Here is a 22,183-nt window from a genome sequence, read left to right on the forward strand (position 1 = left end):
CTTTTCCAACTAAACCTAAGTTTATTCAAACCATCACTTTTCACTCAGACACCTGTTTCTTCCTGAAGCAAAATCAGATGCACACACGCATCCATCTCACCTCATCTCACCACACTTTGCACCCACACACATCCATAATCACATCATATCACTCTCACAACTCACAACATTCTCAATCTTCATAAATTCACCAGAAGGTCTATTTGAGCAAGAACAGCATATCAACTGTTAAAGATTGTCCCACAAAGTTGCCAATGTGATTGTTATTTCCTGTTTGTCAATTTTCAAAATCATTAGTTTAATTTGAAGAATTAAAACTTTTAATCGTCAAACTGGTTTCCTCTTTGAACTGAAACACAGACACTCAGATATTATCGGCAGCTTATCGATGAAAACAACCTTTGAGTCTTCTTAACAATAAAACTGAGTAAAGACAGTTTCTCCTTACAATATGACCAGCCAGCCAGTTTTACAATATGGCTGAGCAACCAAGTTTTTCTTTACAATATGGCGAGCGTATCCAGTCTTCTATATCTGCGATATGTCTGATTTCTTACATCTAAAAGCTACAAACAACGCTTTTCTCTGTGTTTCACTTTGATGTCTTATTTTGAAAAACCGGAAATTGTTCCGCTGAAGTCACTCCTCCGGGAGACGTCCTGGTGGAAACTTGACGGGGAAGATCTCCGATCTCAAATTGACCGCAAATTACAGACAATACTTTGATTTATCCCATCTTCGCCTTCGGAGCGAACGTGTGAGTTGTGCTTTTGACTAAATTCTGTCCATGCACATTCACGCTCAGGCATAGCCCGTAGCATTTGCTATTCATAGCGTTAGTCTTTGTCGCTGTTCCTAACGCCTAGTGACAAAGCTAGCTACATTTCTGAGGACCCTTAGCTACTTTCTGTAGAACTTTCTTCAAGATATTTCCTGCAAATTAGCAACAAAATAGCCATTTTCGCTCTGAACCGTTCTTTGAACGTTGTTTCAGCTGTCATCAAGGATATAAAAGTTACAGATCAACAATATATCACTGGTGCTATAGCTCACCTGGTAAGACATCAGACTCTTGTGCAGGAGACCTGGGTTTAATTCCGGGTGTTAATTCAATTCAATTCAATTTTATTTATAAAGCGCCAAATCACGACAAGAGTCGTCTCAAGGCACTTCACATAATAAACATTCCAATTCAGGTCAGTTCATTCAGCAAATCAGAAATAATGTTTCCTATATGAGGAACCCAGCAAATTGCATCAAGTCACTGACTAGTGTCAGTGACTTGATGCAATCCTCATACTAAGCAAGCATAAAGCGACAGTGGAGAGGAAAACTCCCTTTTAACAGGAAGAAACCTCCAGAGAATCCTGGCTCAGTATAAGCAGCCATCCTCCACGACTCACTGGGGATCGAGAAGACAGAGCACACACACACACACACACACACACACACACACACACACACACACACACACACACACACACACACACACAAGGGTGTTAACATTATTTATTCACAGTTTCTTTTTACATTAATGGTATATTTTTTTACAGTAAGATGCCCAAATTTTTATTTGAGACTCGCTGAACGGCATTGAATTCACAGATAAAAAAAGATGTGGGTTCAACTTTCATTTTGGAACAATTTTTCAAGCAAGGGAAGGGAATGATCTGAGCATGCAGGAGGACTGACCCATCATAAACCTTTGTCGGCTGTGCTGAAGAGAAAGGTACAAAACCAAATTATTTAATTAATTAGCTGCGTGTTCTCCTGTCCTCTGTCCTCCGGGCCACACACACACACACACACACAAACACAAGGGACTGTCTCAGCTGTTATTTTCATTAAGGAGTGTGCACGTACAGCATGCGCGCCTCGTGCACGAGCCTACTATTGAAGCTGCCGTTACGCTTTTGGCCTGAGGGGGATATCGCAAGCATAACAATTCAAAACTCCGTGAAGTCCCTTTAATTTTATTGTTGTTTTTTAAATTTTGTGATTCCTATTTTCTTCTTCTTCTTGTGAGACTGGTGGTGCAGCGCCCTAGCGCCCCCTATGGACCAGCCACCACTGGTGACTTGGGCTTTGAGTTTAGTGTCTCCTTCAGGGACACTTAAGCCCTTTTGGTTGTTACTACTACTTACTCTTGTTTGATTCCCGTCCTAAAAGGGTTAAGCTAGATTGTTCCATTCTGACGGAATATTCACTCACTGTTTTGTTCTGTTTGTTTTTAAGTCCAGTGGCACAAATTGGGTTAAATCCACCGCGACTTTCAAGATAATAGGTTTTTTTTTTCTATAACTAAACTGTTGACTCGTCTTACTTATGTTACTGATCTCACACTCCTAGCGAGCCTAAAAAGGGGTCCATAACAGTTACTAACATTAGTTTTAACGGGGTTAAATACTGGTGGTGTTTAATCCGAACGCAGCTCCAAAACAAAACAAAACAAACAAAAAAACAAACAAACACGATCCTCGGACGAAAATCTAAAAATGTAAATCTGCTAAAATCCTTGACAGAAAACTATTATTCTGTAGTGATTTTGTTCCATTTGATGAACCTTGAGCTCAAAACCGTTGTGAGAAGTGTTGTGTACGTGTTCCTGGGTGAATAATAAAAGACAATGAAAGCAGTTGTTTAAAGTAAAACCCTGACAATTTATTTCTGAGCCACAGAAGATTTAAACATCTTGAATTACATGGATTTTACCCAACATGTCATGCAGCCAACTCACAACAGAGGACACACCATGGACATGGTCATCATGTATGGCCTGTCCACTGATGTGTCCTCTGTTGTCGACTTGGCAGTGTCTGATCACTATTGCGTATTTTTTAACATCACCAGCGTTATCCCGTGTGCGCCCTCTGTGAGAACTGTAAGGAAGCGTCATCTAACCCCTGAAGTGGCTGCTGGTTTTCTTAAAGCTTTTAACAATATCTCTCCAACTAACGTCTCCGCCCTTTGTGATTTTATTATCAATGATTTTAACAGAAGACTTGAGTCAGCTCTTAACTTGCTTGCTCCACTCAAAACCAAAAACTTACAGTCAAATCATACATCACCTTGGAGAAATGAAAACCTAAAAAAACTAAAGACAAACTCCAGAGTGGCGGAGAGGAGATGCAGGAAAAACAAGATAATAAATCATCAGATATATTCACAACTACTAAAAACATACAACAATGCTGTAAGAAATTCAAGAAACATATTTTTCCAAAATCCTCTCAGTCCATAAAAATAACCCTAAAAGTCTTTTCTCCACAATCAATAATATTCTCAACTCCAACTCAGAAAAACCCCTCAAACACTCTCTGAGGAGTTTGCAGGCCACTTCAGAGAGAAGGTAGACTCCATCAGATGTAATATTTTATCCTCTCTACGTAACGTGGTTTTAGACACATCTGAGAGTGTGTGTCTACCCGAGGAAACACTGGAGAGTGTTGTTCTGGTTGAAGCTGAGTCTTGATAAAGTTTTCTCCCCAGTGAGACCCACCACACGTGTCCTGGACCCTATTCCCACAAGGTTTTTAAAACAATTTTATGATTCTTTTACAGATGAGGTTTTAACTATGATGAATTACTCCCTTCAGACGGGGGTCTTTCATGCCGCTTTTAAACGGGCGGTGGTGAGGCCCCTGCTGAAAAACAACAATTTAGATTTTAACAATTTAAACAATTATCGACCGGTATCCAACTTACCATTAAACAACATTTTAGAAAAGCTTGTTTTAATTCAACTTAATGATTTTATCGACACCCATAATGTCTTTGAAAAATTTCAGTCTGGTTTTAGGGTGAACCACAGCACCAAGACGGCCCTTCTGAGGATTTTAAATGGTTTTAGAGTAAATTATGATAAACAGAAGGTGACTGTGTTGGTTATGCTGGATCTAAGTGCTGCCTTTGATACAGTAGACCACACTATTTTTTAACTGGTTTGAAACGGATCTGCCTCTCTGGTGCTGTTCACCGATGGTTCACTTCCTACCTCACAGGCAGGACTTTTATGGTGGGTTTGGATACCTGTTCCTCTACGGTCCATGGGATTACATGTGGTGTGCCCCAGGGTTCAATTTTAGGCCCAATGCTTTTTAACCTGTATATGCTCCCTATTGGCAGTGTCATCAGGAGACATGGGGTAAATTTCCAGTTATGCTGATGATACACAGTTGTACATCTCTGTCTCCTGATGACACATGGACAATGGACACACTTTTTAATTGCATTTTAGACATCAAATCCTGGATGGCAGAAAATTTTCTCCAGCTCAACCAGGACAAAACTGAAGTTTTAATTATCGGTCCTGAGGCCCAGAGAGAAACTTTTACCAAAATTACAATCACTGTCTCTTAATCCATCTTCACAGGTGAAGAACCTGAGTGTCAACACTGTATTGGAGCAGGCGGACAAAGACTAGGGGTCTTAGCACACCTCTGTTGTCACTTGGCTTCCCGGGGCTGGAGGCTAGGAGGGGGGAGCTGGCCGTCTGGTTGGGGTCTGGGGTGGTGGGTTGCTTTGCTCAGAGTGGGGCGGGGGGTGCCTGCTCATCATCACCCCAGCAGAAAGGGGCGAACTCTGGTGATCGGTGATGGTTGTACCCTCTGTGCAGCGGTACAGGGACCAAAGAGAATAGGGTGTGTATGGGGACTGTGAGTGGGTGACTAGCATTCATTTTTGACACCTTAATCTAACAGCTGGAATGTCTCTTCAGCCTCGCCTCTGTCAGTGCGCCCCAGGGCAGCTGTGGCTACCCTGTAGCTCATCACCATCAGTGTGTGAATGTGTGTGTGAATGGATGAATGATACACTGTAGTGTAAAGTGCTTTGGAGTCCTTACTCTGAGACGCGCTATACAAGTGCGAGTCATTTATCATTTAAGTCTTAGGCATGGGGGAGGGAGTGTGTGACTGTCTGTATATGACCGTATATGTAAGGTGGGGCCTTGGACTCCTCCCCTGTTCTGGGACCTCTTGTGCTGCTACACATCTTCTCCCCATTTCAGCCACTTGTATCCACGATCTTGTTCTTTTGGTCACTACCCAAAGCTCGTGACCATAAGTGAGGGTAACATAGATCGAACAGTTAATCGAGAGCTGAGCAAGAAGGCGAAGCTCTCTCTGCACCACGATAGACCAGTACAACACCCGCAGCACTACAGATGCACCAATCTGCCTATCGATCTCGTGCTCCATCTTTCCCTCACTCGTGAACAAGAACCCGAGATACTTAAACTCCTCCAGTTGGAACAGGACTTCATCTCTGACCTGGAGAAGATATTCTTTACTCGATGTGTGTTATTTTTTATCACCTTAATCTAACAGCTGAAATGTCTCTTCAGCCTTGATTACATTCACACCCAAAGATGATTTTACTTCACTCACTTTTAGGGAGTGTAGCCCTGGCCAGGAAGAGGTAATGTCATCCATCAGGTGGCATCGTCATTGCTAAGTGCGCCTCCAGTCCAGCAGGTGGCGTTAGTGCACCTTTACGCTGGTCACCGACCACCGGAAGAAGCAGAAACCGAAAGCTGCTAGCAGAGCTAGCTTGTTGTTGTGGTGTGTGAGGAGAACATTTGAGGCTCTGCAGTAAAAACGTCTTCACTTCAGTCTCTGGGAGAGTTGATCAGCTAAAGCGACTAACTGCTGCTGCTGCAGAAATCTTCTCACCAGGCTGTGGAAACTTTCTTCTCCTCCTCAACAACTTGGTGGAGTTCTTTCCAGAAGCAGAGAAGATATTCTGCGGTCTTCGGGACAGTCGGAGCTCCAGGATCAGGTTGTGGGTGAGAAAAGCTTTTCTCTAGACTTCCTGCCCTCTGGATCTGCTGCTGTTCCTTTGGCCAGAACCAAAGCGTTGGATCTTTAATCTCCTGCGTTGTTCTGAAGCAGCATCTTAATCAGCTCTCCTGCTTTGTTTCTATTGCAGCTGTTAGCTAAACACGGCTAAAGAAAACCTGCTACCACTTCAGGATCATCCATCAGCATGGACACAGGTGTGTGTGTGTGTGTGTGTGTGTGTGTCTACATTAGTCAAAAAAGGAGGTCGACTGATGTTTTTTTTATTGCCGATACTGACATGTGGTGCTAGATGTGAGTTTAATTATTTTTGGTTGATTTTCACATCTGACATAATCTAAAATGCATTCAGTCTCTTGGCTTCTAACTATTAAATGTTAACATCTTCATATTTACCATAAACAAAACCCTTTAGGGCCTTTTCAGCTCCCAGCTCACCAGCCTCCTGCTGATATCACACCTCCTCTCCTTGGTTTGGCTCCACGACTTGCTGCCATGCTGGACGTGACTTTAGTTGAGCCATCAGACAGAAACTCAACAGTTGTTAGTGTTTGATCTAGCGCAGGGGTCCCCAACCAAAACAGCAAGAGGTCCACTACCTCCATCACCAAATTTATCCTGGATCCGAAGATTTAAAATCAATCGACAATTTTTTTTTCTTTCAGAAAACTAAGTCCTTTAAGTTGCACAGAAAAAAATTGAAAAACACCACAATGTATCATCAATTTTCCATATGCTCACTTAATCATCTGCAGAGCAGAAAAGTGCAATCTAGTTGAAGTTCTAATAATAAAGAGAAAAACTATTAGAAAATGAAATAACGATATCCACCGTACCTTAACCAACATTAAAGATGCAACCAAGTCACCTAAAATTCAAAGTATTTCCTGAAAAAATCAATAGTGTTTTAAATTGTGCAGAAAATATTCTTGACAGTCACGGTGTAAATAATTATTGGTGCCCAATTAATTATCTGCCGAGTAGAAAAGTGAAATTCAGTTGAGGTATTAACATTAAAAGAAAGAAACTATTTGACATTGAAATGATGACGTTTCTTTACAGATAAATCAATTTTCAGGTGCGAACAATTCACCTAAAATAAAAACACTATTCAGAAAAAACAGCAACTGCTTTAAACTGTGCAGAAAATATTTTTGACCCACAACACAATGTAACTCGCTCCTTATTGCAAAACATCACTGGCTCTTACTTCAGTGGGAGAAGTTTGCATTTGCAGCTAACGTTTGAAACTTTGGGTGGAACGGGGTTACGGCCATTCTTAAGCACGCATGCAAATGTTCATTAGTCAGCCGTGAGCGAAGTTTGTTTTTAGTCATGTTAACAGTGGAGAAGGCTGATTCACAACTGTATGTAGATCCAAACATGGTTAAGGTATGCTCCACCACTTTAAAAAGTCCAGGAAACGTAGTCTTTGGCACCGCCTGCAGCCAGAAGGAAGTATGATCCGATGCTTCACATTTCCCTTTTAACAGTACGTCTGCTTGTAAATCCACACGTTCCATTTGCAGAGAACTTATTTCCACCCATTTGTAGATACGTGCAGCCTCCTGTGAGAATGCAATGACATCTTTCACCAGAAAGGGATTCTTCATGAAACGTTGGAGCTGATCTTCCAAAGCAACAGGGTCAGGCCAGTATGAATACAGAGGAGATTCGACGCTGCAGCAGCGGGGGAGCGCAAAAGTGCCTTTGTTTAAGCATGAATCAGGCTTAACTGCTCCTTTTTCTCGTCCTATCATTGAAGGTGCCCCATCAGTAGTAACGGAGACAACATCTTTCAGATTAAGCCCTCTTTCAGTCAACATTTCTTTAATTGCTGAGTAAATATCCTCCCCGCTGGTGTGTGTTTTTAGTGCTGTGATGCCTAAAGATCCTCCACAAAAGCTTTACTGTCCTCATGATAGAATCTGCCATATACCAGAAGCTGGGCATTGTCATTCACATCTGTTGATTCATCAGCTGCTAACGATATGCACGGAGCGCTCTGAACAGCACAGTCAAGCTGGGTCTGTACATCTTGGGATAAAACTTCTGCTCTCCTTGTTGTGCTTGAGGCCGACATGGGAATTTGCCTGACCTTTTCTTTCAGTTGTTGTCCTTCTTTTCCATCCAGAAGTGTTTCTGCCACGGCTTCCATGCACTCCTTGATCATTTCTGAATCCGTGAAAGGCTTTTTATGTTTTCCTAAAATCCACTGTACTCGCAGTGAACACTCATATGCTCGCTGTTGTGCGGTAAGAGACTGAGTTATTAACCGCGTAGCTCTCTCTTACTGTCCCCGCAGTTCATTTATTCTCCGTGTCCTAACCTCAGACCCAGGAGGAAAGTATTGGTGGAAGTGCTTATGTTTGGTTTCATAATTTATCTTCAGATTTCCACTCTTTATTAGTCCGACTGTTTCAGAACATAAAAGGCAGACTGGCCGTACACCCGACGGAGGTAAAATAAAGGCATAGCTTCAATCCATTCATCTTTAAATGTCCGAATTTAGTAGTCCACTTTACGTATTTTCGACAAAGCCATCTTCTTTTACTCACTCGTGTTTGCAAGTCATCCCCCTTTTATTAGCAAGTGTGAGCATCCAAGCTAGTTACTGAGCAAATGACTTTAACTGAAACTTCTATGTTGTTTTTCCCCGTGTGCGGTGAGTGGCGCATTACTGCCACCTGCTGTCGCTGATCTGCATAGCAGCCTGGCGCTGACAGCCACTGCAGCCGATAGGAAGCAAAGTAAATAAGAAAATGCTTTGAGGTCCGGACAAAACCCTCTCGGGGTCCGGATTTGGACCGGAGTCCGGGGGTTGCTGACCGCTGGTGTAGAGCATCCATCATAAATGTCATAACTGTTAGAGAAGCACCTACTGAGATTAAAAGTGCACCCTAACCGTTCTCCAGTGTTACTGTTGATGGTAGACAGATTTAATGTGGGAACACTCTACTAGGACCTCTTCTCTTTGCCATATACACCACCACACTGGGTGAAATCATTCGATCACATGGCTTCTCCTACCACTGCTATGCAGACGACACCCAGCTCTATTTGTCATTTCCACTGGACGACCACACTGTCTCTGCACAAATATCAAACTGTCTCTCTGACAAATCAAAAATGGATGAAATCCCACCCTCTCCAACTCAACCTCTCTAAAACTGAACTACTTGTCATCCTAGCAAAACCATCCATACAGCACAATATCTCAATCCAAAATGACTTCCTATGTCTGGCTCCTTCAAAGGCAGTTCGAAATCTGGGTGTTGTGATTGATGAACACCTGACCTTGAAAGATCATGTTGCCTCTGTTGCTCGTTCATGCCGCTTTGCGCTGTATAACATACAAAAGATCAGACCATACCTAACACAACATGCCACCCAGCTCCTGGTGCAATCTACTGTCATCTCCCGCCTCGATTACTGCAACACCCTTCTATCTGGTCTTCCAGGCTGTACTGTGAGACCTCTTCAAATGGTCCAGAACGCAGCGGTGCGTCTGGTCTTCTATCAGCCAAAAAGAGCACACGTCACCCCTCTGTTCATTGAGCTCCACTGGCTACCGCTAGCTGCATGCATCAAATTCAAATTGCTAACACTAGCATACAAAGTCCGAGATGGTACGGCTCCCATCTACCTGAATCCTCTTGTAAAGGCTTACGTCTCGGCCCGGCCGCTCCGGTCATCACAGGATCGTCGGCTAGCAGTGCCTACACCACGCTCAGGACAATCCAGACTCTTCTCATGCATCGTTCCACAAATGTGGAATGACCTTCCAAGCACTACCAGAACAGGAGCTTCCTTTTCAATTTTCAAGAAACTCCTGAAGACCCTGCTCTTCAGAGAGCATCTTCTAAAGTAGCACCCTCCCTGCACCCGTCCCCCCTCTCTACTGTCCACTCCTTGTTCCCTCCTCTCCATGATTCATCATGCTGCCTCACTGCCACCTACGACTGTTGTTGTTGTTGTTAGCCTCAAGGGCAACATGCCGATTATCACTTGTAAGTCGCTTTGGACAAAAGCGTCTGCTAAATACATAAACAGAAACATAAAACTGCAGTCTTTAGTCAGAACACATCTCATCTATTCTAGCCACGGGTTACACTGTAAACAGCATTTATATCGCCATCATTTTCTGTGTTTTTCCGTTTACTTTGTAATCCAAAGGCGTGTTCTTCTGACCCACATGACACTTGGGAAATGTCCCCACCAACATTTGTCCTAGATCATTTTGCTGTTGAAGCCAGCACAGACTCATCATCTACTTATGCAGAATTACTGCTGTTTAAACTCCTCTGTTCCACTAGCTGACTCACTGGTGGTGGTTCTCACCGCCAACTTAAAACTAGAACCCACTTCCTGGCGTGGAACACTAAAATCCCATTTGTAATGATTATTTCAGATGATAATCATTCATGCCAGTTGAACATTAACTTTCCTACACCCATCTCCTGCATTAGCTTCTGATGGAAAATAGATGTTGAAACTCTAGGACACAGTTGTGTCAAACTCCGGTCCTCGGGGGCCGCTATCCTACATGTTTTAGTGTTTTCCCTGTTCCAACACACCAGGGCCCACATTAACCTAAGGTTTGTAGAAATATTCCTAAGTTCCTTCCTATGAATGAAATTTAGAACGTTCGTACGAACGGTCAAAATCGTGATTTATGAAACACGTGGCAGCCTCTCGTACGCTCGCTCCTCCGCACTCGTCTGATGCTAAATCCCACCTGTGTGTACCTAGGTGCTCGTGTCCGTTCTCAGTCCTTTACATACAGGAACACCCTCAGTTAACCATACAGTATATGGTCACGCGACATCCTCCTGAGTGGATTCCCTGTTTTTTATTTATTTTTTATTTTATTTTTTTTGTCTGGGGAAAAAAACGTCATTGAGATTCTGGCTGCCGAAGCGCAAAAGAACCTAATAAGAAGCTGATGTTATAAACGCAGTCGGGACAGAGGAGAGGTTCCCCTCGGGAATAAATAAAACAACAAAGAATATTATAAATAGTAGAGTAACAGGTTGTTATTTACATTTTACATTTCAACAGGAGTCGTTCTGGTTGGAGTTAGTTTCATTTGTAAATGTCAGAGTGCAGCCTCTTAGCGGTCATTCAGTCTGGTTACCATGGCAACGCCTGTATGACTGGGGATCAGAGGCGGTTCTGTAGGATTCTTGTTGTTGTGAAATAAAATATGGACCGGTATCAGATTCAGGCGGTTTATCTGTCGCTCCACAAAGGATCCCAGATCCCAGCATGGCTCCAGACGGATCTGCTGTCAGCGCGCTCATAGAGATGCGTTTTCACCAGAGGAGCTCTGACAGATCCTTCGTAATATATATTTATCTAACGCCTCTGAAGCCGAAGCACGAGGGGCTTCACAAGGATAAAATATAACAAAATAAGATAATGTTAATTAATTAAAAACAATTAAAACATTGCAAATATGGGAAGAGCCCATGATTATAAAACACGACATCCGTTCTACAAAGTCAGATTCCCATCGGGTGTTTCAACACCAGTCATGTGACTCGGCTGTTGCACCATAATATTTATTTAACGGCTAAAATAATTAGTGGATGAGGAACACGTGTGGACGACTGAGCCCTTCGGTGCTGCTGTTCCCCCATTCTACCACTAGATGCTGCTCCTGTGCATGGTCTGAAGTTTTCTGATGTTTAGGAGCATTTCCAGGTACAGGTGCAGCATGATGAATACCACACAAGTGTACTTTAGTTCCTACTACGCACAATATCCGCACAGACCTGTGCGTACGTATGGTTGATACCCGAGAAGCTTGATGAGCTGCTGAACAGGTGAATCATCTGTGTTGGAACAGGGAAACAAAAAGAGTGTGGTAAGAACTATCAACATATAATTATTGGACAATGGGTTTCCATAGTCTCCAATAACACATTTTTGAAGCTAAATGGGAGGTGGCCACCACCGCCATTTTGACCGTGTCACAGGTTCAGTCAAGCCTAGACAATTCCACAAAAGGGAAGAGAGGAGGAGCTGAGGGTGGGGCTGTAAGTCTGGGATCAACTGACGACACCCGGTCGAACTAGCCACAAGCTAACCTGAAGCTAACCCAAAGCTAACGTGGAGGTGGGAGCTAAGCTAACGGAGGTAGCAACCTAGCTACAACCGGAGTTAACTGTGCACAACGCCAGAGCTTCTGAGTCAGAGATACGCCGGGCTGACCGCTGGGTAAAACCAGGTGGAACACAGAGGTCTCCCGAAAGCTCCACAAGCCGGCAGCCGCACAGCAGACAGAAGATGCGATTCAATTCAATTCAAATTTATTTATATAGCGCCAAATCACGACAAGAGTCGACTCAAGGCACTTCGCATAATAAACATTCCAATTCAGGTCAGTTCATTAAGCCAGTCAGAAATAATGTTTCCTATATAAGGAACCCAGCAAATTGCATCAAGTCACTGACTAGTGTCAGTGACTATACAGCAATCCTCATACTAAGCAAGCATGCAGCGACAGTGGAGAGGAAAACTCCCTTTTAACAGGAAGAAACCTCCAGAGAATCCTGGCTCAGTATAAGCAGCCATCCTCCACGACTCACTGGGGAACGAGAAGACAGAGCACACACACACACACACACACACACACACACACACACACACACACACACACACACACACACACACACACACACACACACACACACACACACACACAATAATGTGTCTATAGTTATATTGTGATGTCTTAGTAAATATTCTATTTGGTGAAAGATAAACTTTATTGTATTTATCCTAGTGGATCTATAATTAAATGGGTAAACTAGTAGTAGCACATCCAATGTCAAGGAAAGCAAAAAGTTATTATCAGGAGAGGGAGAATGTTTAAGTGGTTAGCAGCAGTGTGCTAGACGATGGCCCCCTCCATGAGGCCACCACAGCTCAGCAGAACATCGTTGTGGCTTCTTCTGGGGAGAAAAACACTTGGAGAGAAAATAAAGTTAACAGCTGAAATTGCAGAAAGTAATACAGTTAAAGAGCAGATAGTAGAAGAAAGCAGTAGAGTGTGAAAAGTGGTCAGTGTATCCTCCAGCAATCTAAGCCTATAGCAGCATAACTACAGAGATAAATCTGGATAATCTATCCTATTTAGATCGAGGCATGTTGGAGGCAGGGCAAGGGAGAGTCGTCTTTTCCAACTGTATACTCCACCTCCCTCTACTCCCCCACTTGTCCAGATCTAGGCTAACATCATATTTTAACCATAGGCCCTATCAAATAAAAATGTTTTAAGCCTAGTCTTAAAAGTAGATAAGGTGTGTGCCTCATGGACTAAAGCTGGGAGCTGGTTCCACAAGAGAGGAGCCTGATAGCTAAAAGATCTGCCTCCCATCCTAATTTTATATATTTTGGGAACCACCAGTAAACCTGCAGTCTGAGAGCGAAGCGCTCGGTTAGAAACGGATAGAACAATCAGATCACTGATGTATGATGGAGCTTGATTATTAAGAGCTTTATATGTGAGAAGAAGGATCTTAAAATCTATTCTGAATTTAACAGGTAGCCAATGTAGGGAAGCTAAGACAGGAGAGATATGATCTCTCTTTTTAATTCTCATCAGAACTCTAGCTGCAGCATTTTGGACAAGCTGAAGACTTTTAACTACATTCTGTGGACTTCCTGAGAGTAATGAATTGCAGTAATCCAGTCTTGATGTAATAAATGCATGAACTAGTTTTTCAGCATCACTCCTGGAAAGGATGCTTCTAATCTTAGCAATATTCCGAAGGTGGAAAAAGGAAATCCTACAAACTTGTGAAACCTGGGATTTGAATGACATGTCCTGGTCAAAGATAACACCAAGGTTCCTTACTTTTTTCTCGGAGATTAATGTAATGCCATTCAAGTCAGGTGATTGGCTAAGCAATTTCCTTTTCTGGATTTCTGGTCCAAAGATGAGAACTTCCGTCTTGTCTTGATTTAAAAGCAAAAAGTTTAGAGTCATCCAATTTTTTATGTCCTCAAGACAAGCCTGTAATCTACCCAACCGATTAGGTTCATCAGGGTTAATGGATAAATATAGCTGAGTATCGTCGGCATAACAGTGGAAGTTTATCCCATGCTGTCTAATGATTTTACTAATTGGGAGCATATATATAGTAAAAAGAATTGGTCCAAGCACTGAACCCTGTGGTACTCCGCAAGTAACCCTGGAGTATGAAGACGATTTGTCATGTACATTTACAAAATGAAATCTGTCAGACAGGTAGGATTTAAACCAGCCTAACGCTGCTCCTTTGATCCCTACAACATGTTCAAGTCTTTCTAAAAGAACATTGTGATCAACTGTGTCAAAGGCAGCACTGAGATCTAACAAGACTAGAACAGACACAAGATTCTTATCTGAGGCCATATAAATATCATTTGTAACTCTCACTAATGCAGTTTCAGTGCTGTGATACTCTCTAAAACCAGACTGAAATTCCTATCAGACAGAGATGCGCCAAGCTGTGGGGAGGGGAGAACCGGGTGGAAAACAGAGGTCTCCCGAGAGCTCCACAAGCCGATAGTCGGAACGCAGCTCCACCAACATGTTATATTTCAACCCATTTTCTAAAGTGCAGCATTATGTTAAACGCACTGGGTTTTACCCTATTACATTTAAATTTCATGGTTAAACAGTACATGTTAAAATCTAAACTCAGCTCGGCAGTGACATAAAATACATAAATATAATTTCACTTACCGAAAAAAATGAAGTGGAGACTCCTTGGATGCTCTATTAGTGCAATTAATGCCACAGCAAGTCATTTTGTCCAACAATTGCACAAAAAATATCCAAAAAGAATACACACACACAGAGACTCAAAATCCCGGAACAGTTTCCAAGCCAGACCGAGGCTCTACTGAGGCCTTTCCACGGAGCTAGCTCTGTGGTCACGTGGGTCTGATGCTCATGAATTATACAGAATTTTAGGCTTTTAATACACTTAAACAGAAGAGTGAGAAAAAATTCACCCCCCTCAGAGTTGTCATGAGTGTATACTAGATCATTTAAACCAAAAAACATGTTCTGGTACCAGGCTGTAAACATGTTTATTTCTGCTGTGAAATTGGTATTTTTAACATGGGAGTCAATGAGGATTTGCTCGCTTCTGACACCAGCCCCTAGTGGACGAGGGTGGAACTGCAATTTTTGGTACTTCCGCGTTGGCCTCAATTTTTCACGCGCATTGTGGGGGCTTGGAAGGAACAAACAATCCATGTTTTCTGCCCAGACACTTTAAGGGGACGGACCAGTGGAAAAAAACTAAATGTAATCATGGAAGCTTTTTTTCTGAAGCATGGTTCAGGCTTCTCCGTCAGCTCTACGAGGAGAAACACACACATTGATGGAGATGTTTTATCTTCAGACTTCTTCGTCTCCTGGGGAGTGTTGCAAAGCAGTTCCCCTCCAGGACAACAGAGGGCGTAGCGCTGCTCTGTGGTATCCTGTCATGTATCCGGTCCAAGATATTGTGTTTATAATTCCATGCTGTAGTTCTTTTTTAAAACACAGAACAGTTTTGTTTACCTGTTTTCCCGCTACGTTTCGTTTGCGGCTGCAAACTTCCTCAGGCTGACGCTGATGGTGGCGTCACTTCCTTCTCCGTTTATCCGCGGGCAGCAGAGGACGTTGTCGCCCACTGCTGCCCGCTCTCCCTTCTCCGACGATGCAGTCCCATGCGCGGTCCAACGTGTAAAGTCCATCGTCCCTGTTCATGGTCCCACATCCACGTCTCCTTATCTCGATTGCTTCCTTTATCCATCTTTTGTATTTTTGTTGTTCAGTGGTTATGATCCTTGTGTTGTCCCAGTCCATTATATGGTTTTCTCTTGTGCAGTGATCTGTTACGGCTGACTTCTTTATTGTACTTTCTGCTTCTTCTTTTGCTGCTCTTGTGTGTTTTCGACTTGCCTCTTTCTCGCACTCCTTTCTATGTTCTATTGTTCGTGTGTTGAGTTGGCGTCCGGTTTCTCCTACGTATGTTTTATTGCAGAGTTTGCATGGGATTTCGTAAACGACTCCACATTTAAGTCCAGCTGACATCTTGTCTTTTGGGTGAACTAGTCTGTTTCTAACTGTTGTGTATGGTTTTGTTGGTGTGTTTATGTTGTGTTTTTTCATTGTTGCTCTTATTTTTTCTGTTATGCCTCTGATGTATGGTAGGCTTATCACTGGTTGTGGTTCTTGTCTTTCTGGGTTTCTGGTTCTTTGCTTAGGTTGTTCTTTTCTTTCTGTTGTTGTTTGTTGTTTTCCTTTGTTTATCGCCCATGTCGGGTATCCGCAGGTCTTTAAAGCATGTTGTATGTGTTTGTCCTCTTGTTTACGGTGTCTTTCTTCTGTTACCATGTTTGTTCGGTGATATAATGTTCTGATTACTGACATTTTGTGTATGGTGGGGTGTTCTGATGTCCATAATAGATATTGGTCTGTGTGTGTTGGTTTCCTGTATGTGTTTATGTTTAGGGTCCCGTCGGTCTGCCTGGTTATTTTCATATCCCTAAATTCTATGCTGCCTTCTGTTTCTGACTCATAAGTGAACTTTATGCTGCCTGTGTCGTCAATGTTATTCAAGTGTTGTGTTAGTGTTTCTGTTTGTCCCTTTGGTACGATTTCCAGTATGTCGTCTACGTAGCGTTTCCATAGTTTTATTTTGCAGTTTGGGGGGGCAGTGGCTATGGCTTTTTGCTCTAGGTCTTCCATGAAATGCCTGAGGAAGTTTGCAGCCGCAAACGAAACGTAGCGGGAAAACAGGTAAGCAAAACTGCTCTGTGTTTTAAAAAAGAACTACAGCATGGAATTAGAGATACGACACAGCAAGAACACACCTAAGATATTGTGTTTTGTTGTGTTTTTGGTATTAAAGAGACTTTTAAGAATGGACACATTTGTCCCTCATCCTCCTCCACCTCTTGATGCACACTCCACCTCTAAACCCACGTTTTCCATCATTTCCGTCCACGAATAAAACGCTTGCTGCACATCTTTTCACTCTTCCAGTCCAGGTGGCAAGGTAGAAGCGCTTCATCTTCCAATCATAACTCAGGAGATAGCAGGACACACCGAGGTACGCCTCTGTAGCACGGCTGGTCCACACGTCAGCAGTCAGGGACCATCGACAGCTCTGAGGGTCTGCTTTTCCGTAAAGATAAGATATTAAAGTTAGTTTATTTACCAGATTAATAATTCTGTTATATCACATAAAGTAGGTTAAGATTTAACACAAATAAAATGTTTAACACTTTATTAGTTTCTTGATTGTTCAGTCAGCAACCTTTTTATTGGATCATAATTGCCTTTTTTCTAACGTTTTTTTATTTGTGTCATTAGAGAAACACACACCTTGTCGCTGTCGTTGTGTCCATGGGCAAGACACTTAACCCACCTTGCCTGCTGGTGGTGGTCGGAGGGACCGGTGGCACCAGTGCTCGGCAGCCTCGCCTCTGTCAGTGCGCCCCAGGGCAGCTGTGGCTACATCGTAGCTCATCCCCACCAGTGTGTGAATGTGTGTGTGAATGGGTGATTGACTGATTGTGTTGTAAAGCGCCTTGGGGGGTTCCAGGACTCTACTATATCAAATACAGGCCATTTAAAAGTCGTTTGATATTTCTTTTCCATCGTGGTGGTATCTGCCTGGTAGCGCTTTGGGCTTCCTGACAGGGTTGCGGAAGGCGCTTTATAAATAAAGCTTTGATTGATTGATTGATTGATTGATATCCTAAGGTGTTCCCTAGCCAGATGAGAGACATGGTGTCTCTAGCGTGTCCTGGGTCTCCCTTTAGGTCTCCTTCCGGTTGGACGTGCCAGAAAACCTCACCAGAGAGGTGTCCAAGAGGCTTCCTAAATAGATGCACGAGCCACCTCAACTTGTTCCTCTCGACTTGTAGGAGCAGCAGATCTACTCCGAGCCCCCAAATGTACTCTACTCCGACCAAAATGTAATCTAAACTTTTGACTCATCAAAGTAGCTACCTTTGGCAGATATAACCGCTGAACACACTCGTGGCATTCTTTCTACAATGGAAATCAAATGTTCTTCAGAAAGTTTTTCCCACATCTGTTGCAGAAGTTCCCATAAATGTGTGGCACTTGTAGGTTGCTTTGCTTTCTCTCTTCTGTCCAGTTCATCCCAAACTAGCTCCACGGGGTTTAAGTCTGGAGACTGTGAAGAAGACGAAAAAGAAGAAAATATCATTTCTATAGCGCCTCTCAAGATAAAAATCACGAGGTGCTTCACAAAAACAAAAAAATGTACAAATATAAAAAAGAATGTAGAAAAGGAAAAATTCCACTTGTACAGTGAGGTCCATAAATATTGGGACATCGACACAATGCTAACATTTTAGGCTCTATACACCACCACAATAGATGTCAAATGAAACGAACAAGATGCGCTTTGACTGCAGACTGTCAGCTTTTATTTGAGGGTATTTACATCCAAATCAGGTGAACGGTGTAGGAATTACAACAGTTTGCATATGTGCAAACTGTTATATCTCGTCTCGTCTCGTCTCGTCTCGTCTTCCTCCGCTTATCCGGGTCCGGGTCGCGGGGGCAGCATCCCAACTAGGGAGCTCCAGGCCGTCCTCTCCCCGGCCTTGTCCACCAGCTCCTCCGGCAGGACCCCAAGGCGTTCCCGGACCAGATTGGAGATGTAACTTCTCCAACGTGTCCTGGGTCGACCCGGGGGCCTTCTGCCGGCAGGACATGCCCGAAACACCTCCCCAGGGAGGCGTCCAGGAGGCATCCTGACCAGATGCCCAAACCACCTCAACTGGCTCCTTTCGATCCGGAGGAGCAGCGGTTCTACTCCGAGTCCCTCCCGAATGTCCGAGCTCCTCACCCTATCTCTAAGGCTGAGCCCGGCCACCCTACGGAGGAAACTCATTTCGGCCGCTTGTATCCGCGATCTCGTTCTTTCGGTCATTACTCAAAGCTCATGACCATAGGTGAGGATTGGGACGTAGATCGACCGGTAAATCGAGAGCCTGGCTTTCTGGCTCAGCTCCCTCTTCCCCACGACAGATCGGCTCAGTGTCCGCATCACTGCAGACGCCGAACCAATCCGCCTGTCGATCTCCCGATCCCTCCTACCCTCACTCGTGAACAAGACCCCGAGATACTTAAACTCCTCCACTTGAGGTAGGACCTCTCCCCCGACCCGGAGGTGGCAAGCCACCCTTTTCCGGTCGAGAACCATGGTCTCAGATTTGGAGGTGCTGATCCTCATCCCAGCCGCTTCACATTCGGCCGCGAACCTACCCAGCAAGAGCTGAAGGTCAGAGCTGGATGAAGCTAGGAGGACCACATCATCCGCAAAAAGCAGAGACGAGATTCTCCTGCCACCAAACTCGACACACTCCACACCACGGCTGCGTCTAGAAATTCTGTCCATAAATGTGATGAACAGAACCGGTGACAAAGGGCAGCCCTGGCGGAGTCCAACCCTCACTGGGAACAGGTCCGACTTACTACCGGCTATGCGGACCAAACTCACGCTCCTCTGGTAAAGGGACTGAATGGCCCTTAACAGAAAGCCACCCACCCCATACTCCTGGAGCGTCCCCCACAGGGTGCCCCTGGGGACACGGTCATAAGCCTTCTCCAAATCCACAAAGCACATGTGGATTGGTTGGGCAAACTCCCATGCCCCCTCCATCACCCTTGCAAGGGTATAGAGCTGGTCCACAGTTCCACGGCCAGGACGAAAACCGCATTGCTCCTCCTCTATCTGAGATTCAACTATCGATCGGACCCTCCTCTCCAGTACCTTGGAGTAGACCTTTCCAGGGAGGCTGAGGAGTGTGATCCCCCTATAGTTGGAACACACCCTCAGGTCACCCTTCTTAAAGATGGGGACCACCACCCCGGTCTGCCACTCCCTAGGAACTGCCCCCGATGACCACGCAATGTTGTAGAGACGTGTCAACCATGACAGCCCTACAACATCCATAGCCTTGAGATACCCAGGACGAACCTCATCCGCCCCCGGGGCTCCGCCGCTGTGTAGTTGTTTGACTACCTCAGCAACTTCTGCCCCCGAGATCGGACAGTCCATCCCCAGGCCTCCCAGCTCTGGTTCCTCCTCGGAATGCGCATTGGTGGGATTGAGGAGCTCCTCAAAGTATTCCTTCCACCGTCCGACTATAGCCTCAGTTGACGTCAGCAGCTCCCCATCCCCACTGTAAACAGTGTGAGCGAGTTGCTGCCTTCCTCTCCTGAGGCGCCGGACAGTTTGCCAGAACCTCTTTGGAGCCGATCGATAGTCTTTCTCCATGGCCTCACCAAACTCCTCCCACGCCCGAGATTTTGCCTCGGCAACTGCCACTGCTGCACCCCGCTTGGCTATCCGGTACCTGTCTGCTGCCTCCGGAGACCCACAGACCAGCCACGCCCTGTAGGCCTCCTTCTTCAGCCTGACGGCTCCCCGAACCTCTGGTGTCCACCAGCGGGTACGGGGGTTGCCACCACGACTGGCACCGGCCACCTTACGACCACAGCTAGCAACAGCCGCCTCGACAATCGCAGAGTGGAACAAGGCCCACTCGGACTCAATGTCCCCCACTGCTCTCGGGACGTGGTCAAAGCTCTGCCGGAGGTGGGAGTTGAAGACCGTCTTGACAGGTTCTTCTGCCAGGCGTTCCCAGCAGACCCTCACTATGCGTTTGGGTCTGCCAGGTCTACGCGGCATGTTCCCTTGCCATCTGATCCAACTCACCACCAGGTGGTGATCAGTTGACAGCTCCGCCCCTCTCTTCACTCGGGTGTCCAAAACATACGGTCGCAGGTCAGATGATACGACTACAAAATCTATCATCGACCTGTGACCTAGGCTGCCCTGGTACCAAGTGTACCGGTGGGCATCCTTATGTTCGAACATGGTGTTCGTTATGGCCAAACTGCGGCTTGCACAGAAGTCCAATAACAAAACACCGCTCGAGTTCTGATCAGGTGGGCCGTTCCTCCCAATCACACCCCTCCAGGTCAAGCTGTCATTGCCCACGTGAGCATTGAAGTCCCCCAGCAGGACAATGGAGTCCCCTGATGGAGCACTATCTAGCACTCGTCCCAGGGACTCCAAAAAGGGTGGGTACTCTGAACTGATATTTGGCCCATACGCACAAACAACAGTCAGGACCCGTTCCCCGACCCGAAGGCGCAAGGAAGCTACCCTCTTGTCCCCCGGGGTAAACCCCAACACACAGGCAGAGAGTCTCGGGGCTAACAAAAAGCCAACCCCAGCCCTCCGCCTCTCACCCGGAGCAACTCCAGCAAAGTAGAGTGTCCAACCCCTCTCCAGGTCTCGGGTTCCAGAGCCAATGCAATGTGTCGAGGTGAGTCCGACTATATCTAGCCGGTACCGCTCAACCTCTGCCACAAGCTCCGGCTCCTTCCCCGCCAGCGAGGTGACGTTCCATGTCCCAAAAACTAGTTTCCTTGTCCGGGGATTGGACCGCCAAGGCTCCCGCCTTGGTCTGCCACCCGATTCACATTGCACCGGACCCTTCATGTTCCTCCTGCGGGTGGTGGGTCCACAGTTGGACGAGCCCATGTATCCGGTTCGGGCTGGGCCCGGCCGGGCCCCATGGGCGAAAGCCCGGCCACCAGGCGCTCGCTCACGGGCCCCAACCCCAGGCCTGGCTCCAGGGTGGGACCCCGGTAACCCTCCGGGCCGGGTACTCCGACTCTTCGTTTTCACCGCCATGAAAGATCCTTCGAACCGTTCTTTGTCTCACCCTTCACCTAAGACCAATTTGTCATGGGAGACCCTACCAGGGGCACTAAGTGCCCCAGGCAACATAGCTCCTAGGATCATTAGGGCACTCAAACTCCTCCACCACGATAAGGTGACGGTTCAAGGAGGAGCACAAACTGTTATATATGTGTTATATATATATATATATATATACACACACACACACATATATGTGTGTGTTCTATTTGTGCAAAAACCCTAACCCTGACCAGCTTCATGGGGTTTAAGTCTGGAGATTGTGCTGGCCACTCCCATGTTTACAAGCCCACCATCTTGTTCTTTTTTCCTGAGTGTAACATGCATAGGAGTAATTAGGGTGACTTGTTTTATCAGGACCAGATGTAATTCAGATCAGAAGCTAGGATCAGTCCACAGGAGTAAGTGACACAGAGACAGAATGGAATAGACTGTTAGGTTGGTACCAATATAGAATATATTATAACACTTATTTAACAATACATACAATAAATAATAATTGACAATATACAGAGAATAAATTACAAATCATCATAAGTCAGTCAATTGTCCATTAGATGGGCTAGCACATGATCGTTGGCAACTTCAAGCTCCAGCGGACCTGAGGACCCACGAATT

At 45.0% G+C, this 22,183-nt stretch overlaps 1 protein-coding gene across 4 annotated transcripts in view; it reads left to right on the forward strand.

The window, feature by feature from the left end:
* The first annotated feature begins 5,526 nt into the window (after positions 1-5,526).
* Positions 5,527-22,183, forward strand: part of LOC107373102 (zinc finger protein 665) — a 199,017-nt gene continuing 182,360 nt past the window's right edge. For 3 of the 4 annotated variants that reach the window (XR_011519166.1, XR_011519165.1, XM_070548445.1), the window contains exons 1-2: positions 5,527-5,785; positions 5,929-5,995. Coding sequence is in view for 2 of the 4 variants with exons in the window: in XM_070548445.1 (XP_070404546.1) it covers positions 5,986-5,995 (10 nt within the window). In the remaining 2 variants the exon portion in view is untranslated. Of the gene's footprint in view, positions 5,786-5,807; positions 5,996-22,183 lie in introns of those variants that run through there. The other variant, XM_070548446.1, reaches the window with a different exon arrangement.

The sequence above is a fragment of the Nothobranchius furzeri genome, chromosome 2 (assembly GCF_043380555.1).
Source record: "Nothobranchius furzeri strain GRZ-AD chromosome 2, NfurGRZ-RIMD1, whole genome shotgun sequence".
Lineage (NCBI taxonomy): Eukaryota > Metazoa > Chordata > Actinopteri > Cyprinodontiformes > Nothobranchiidae > Nothobranchius > Nothobranchius furzeri.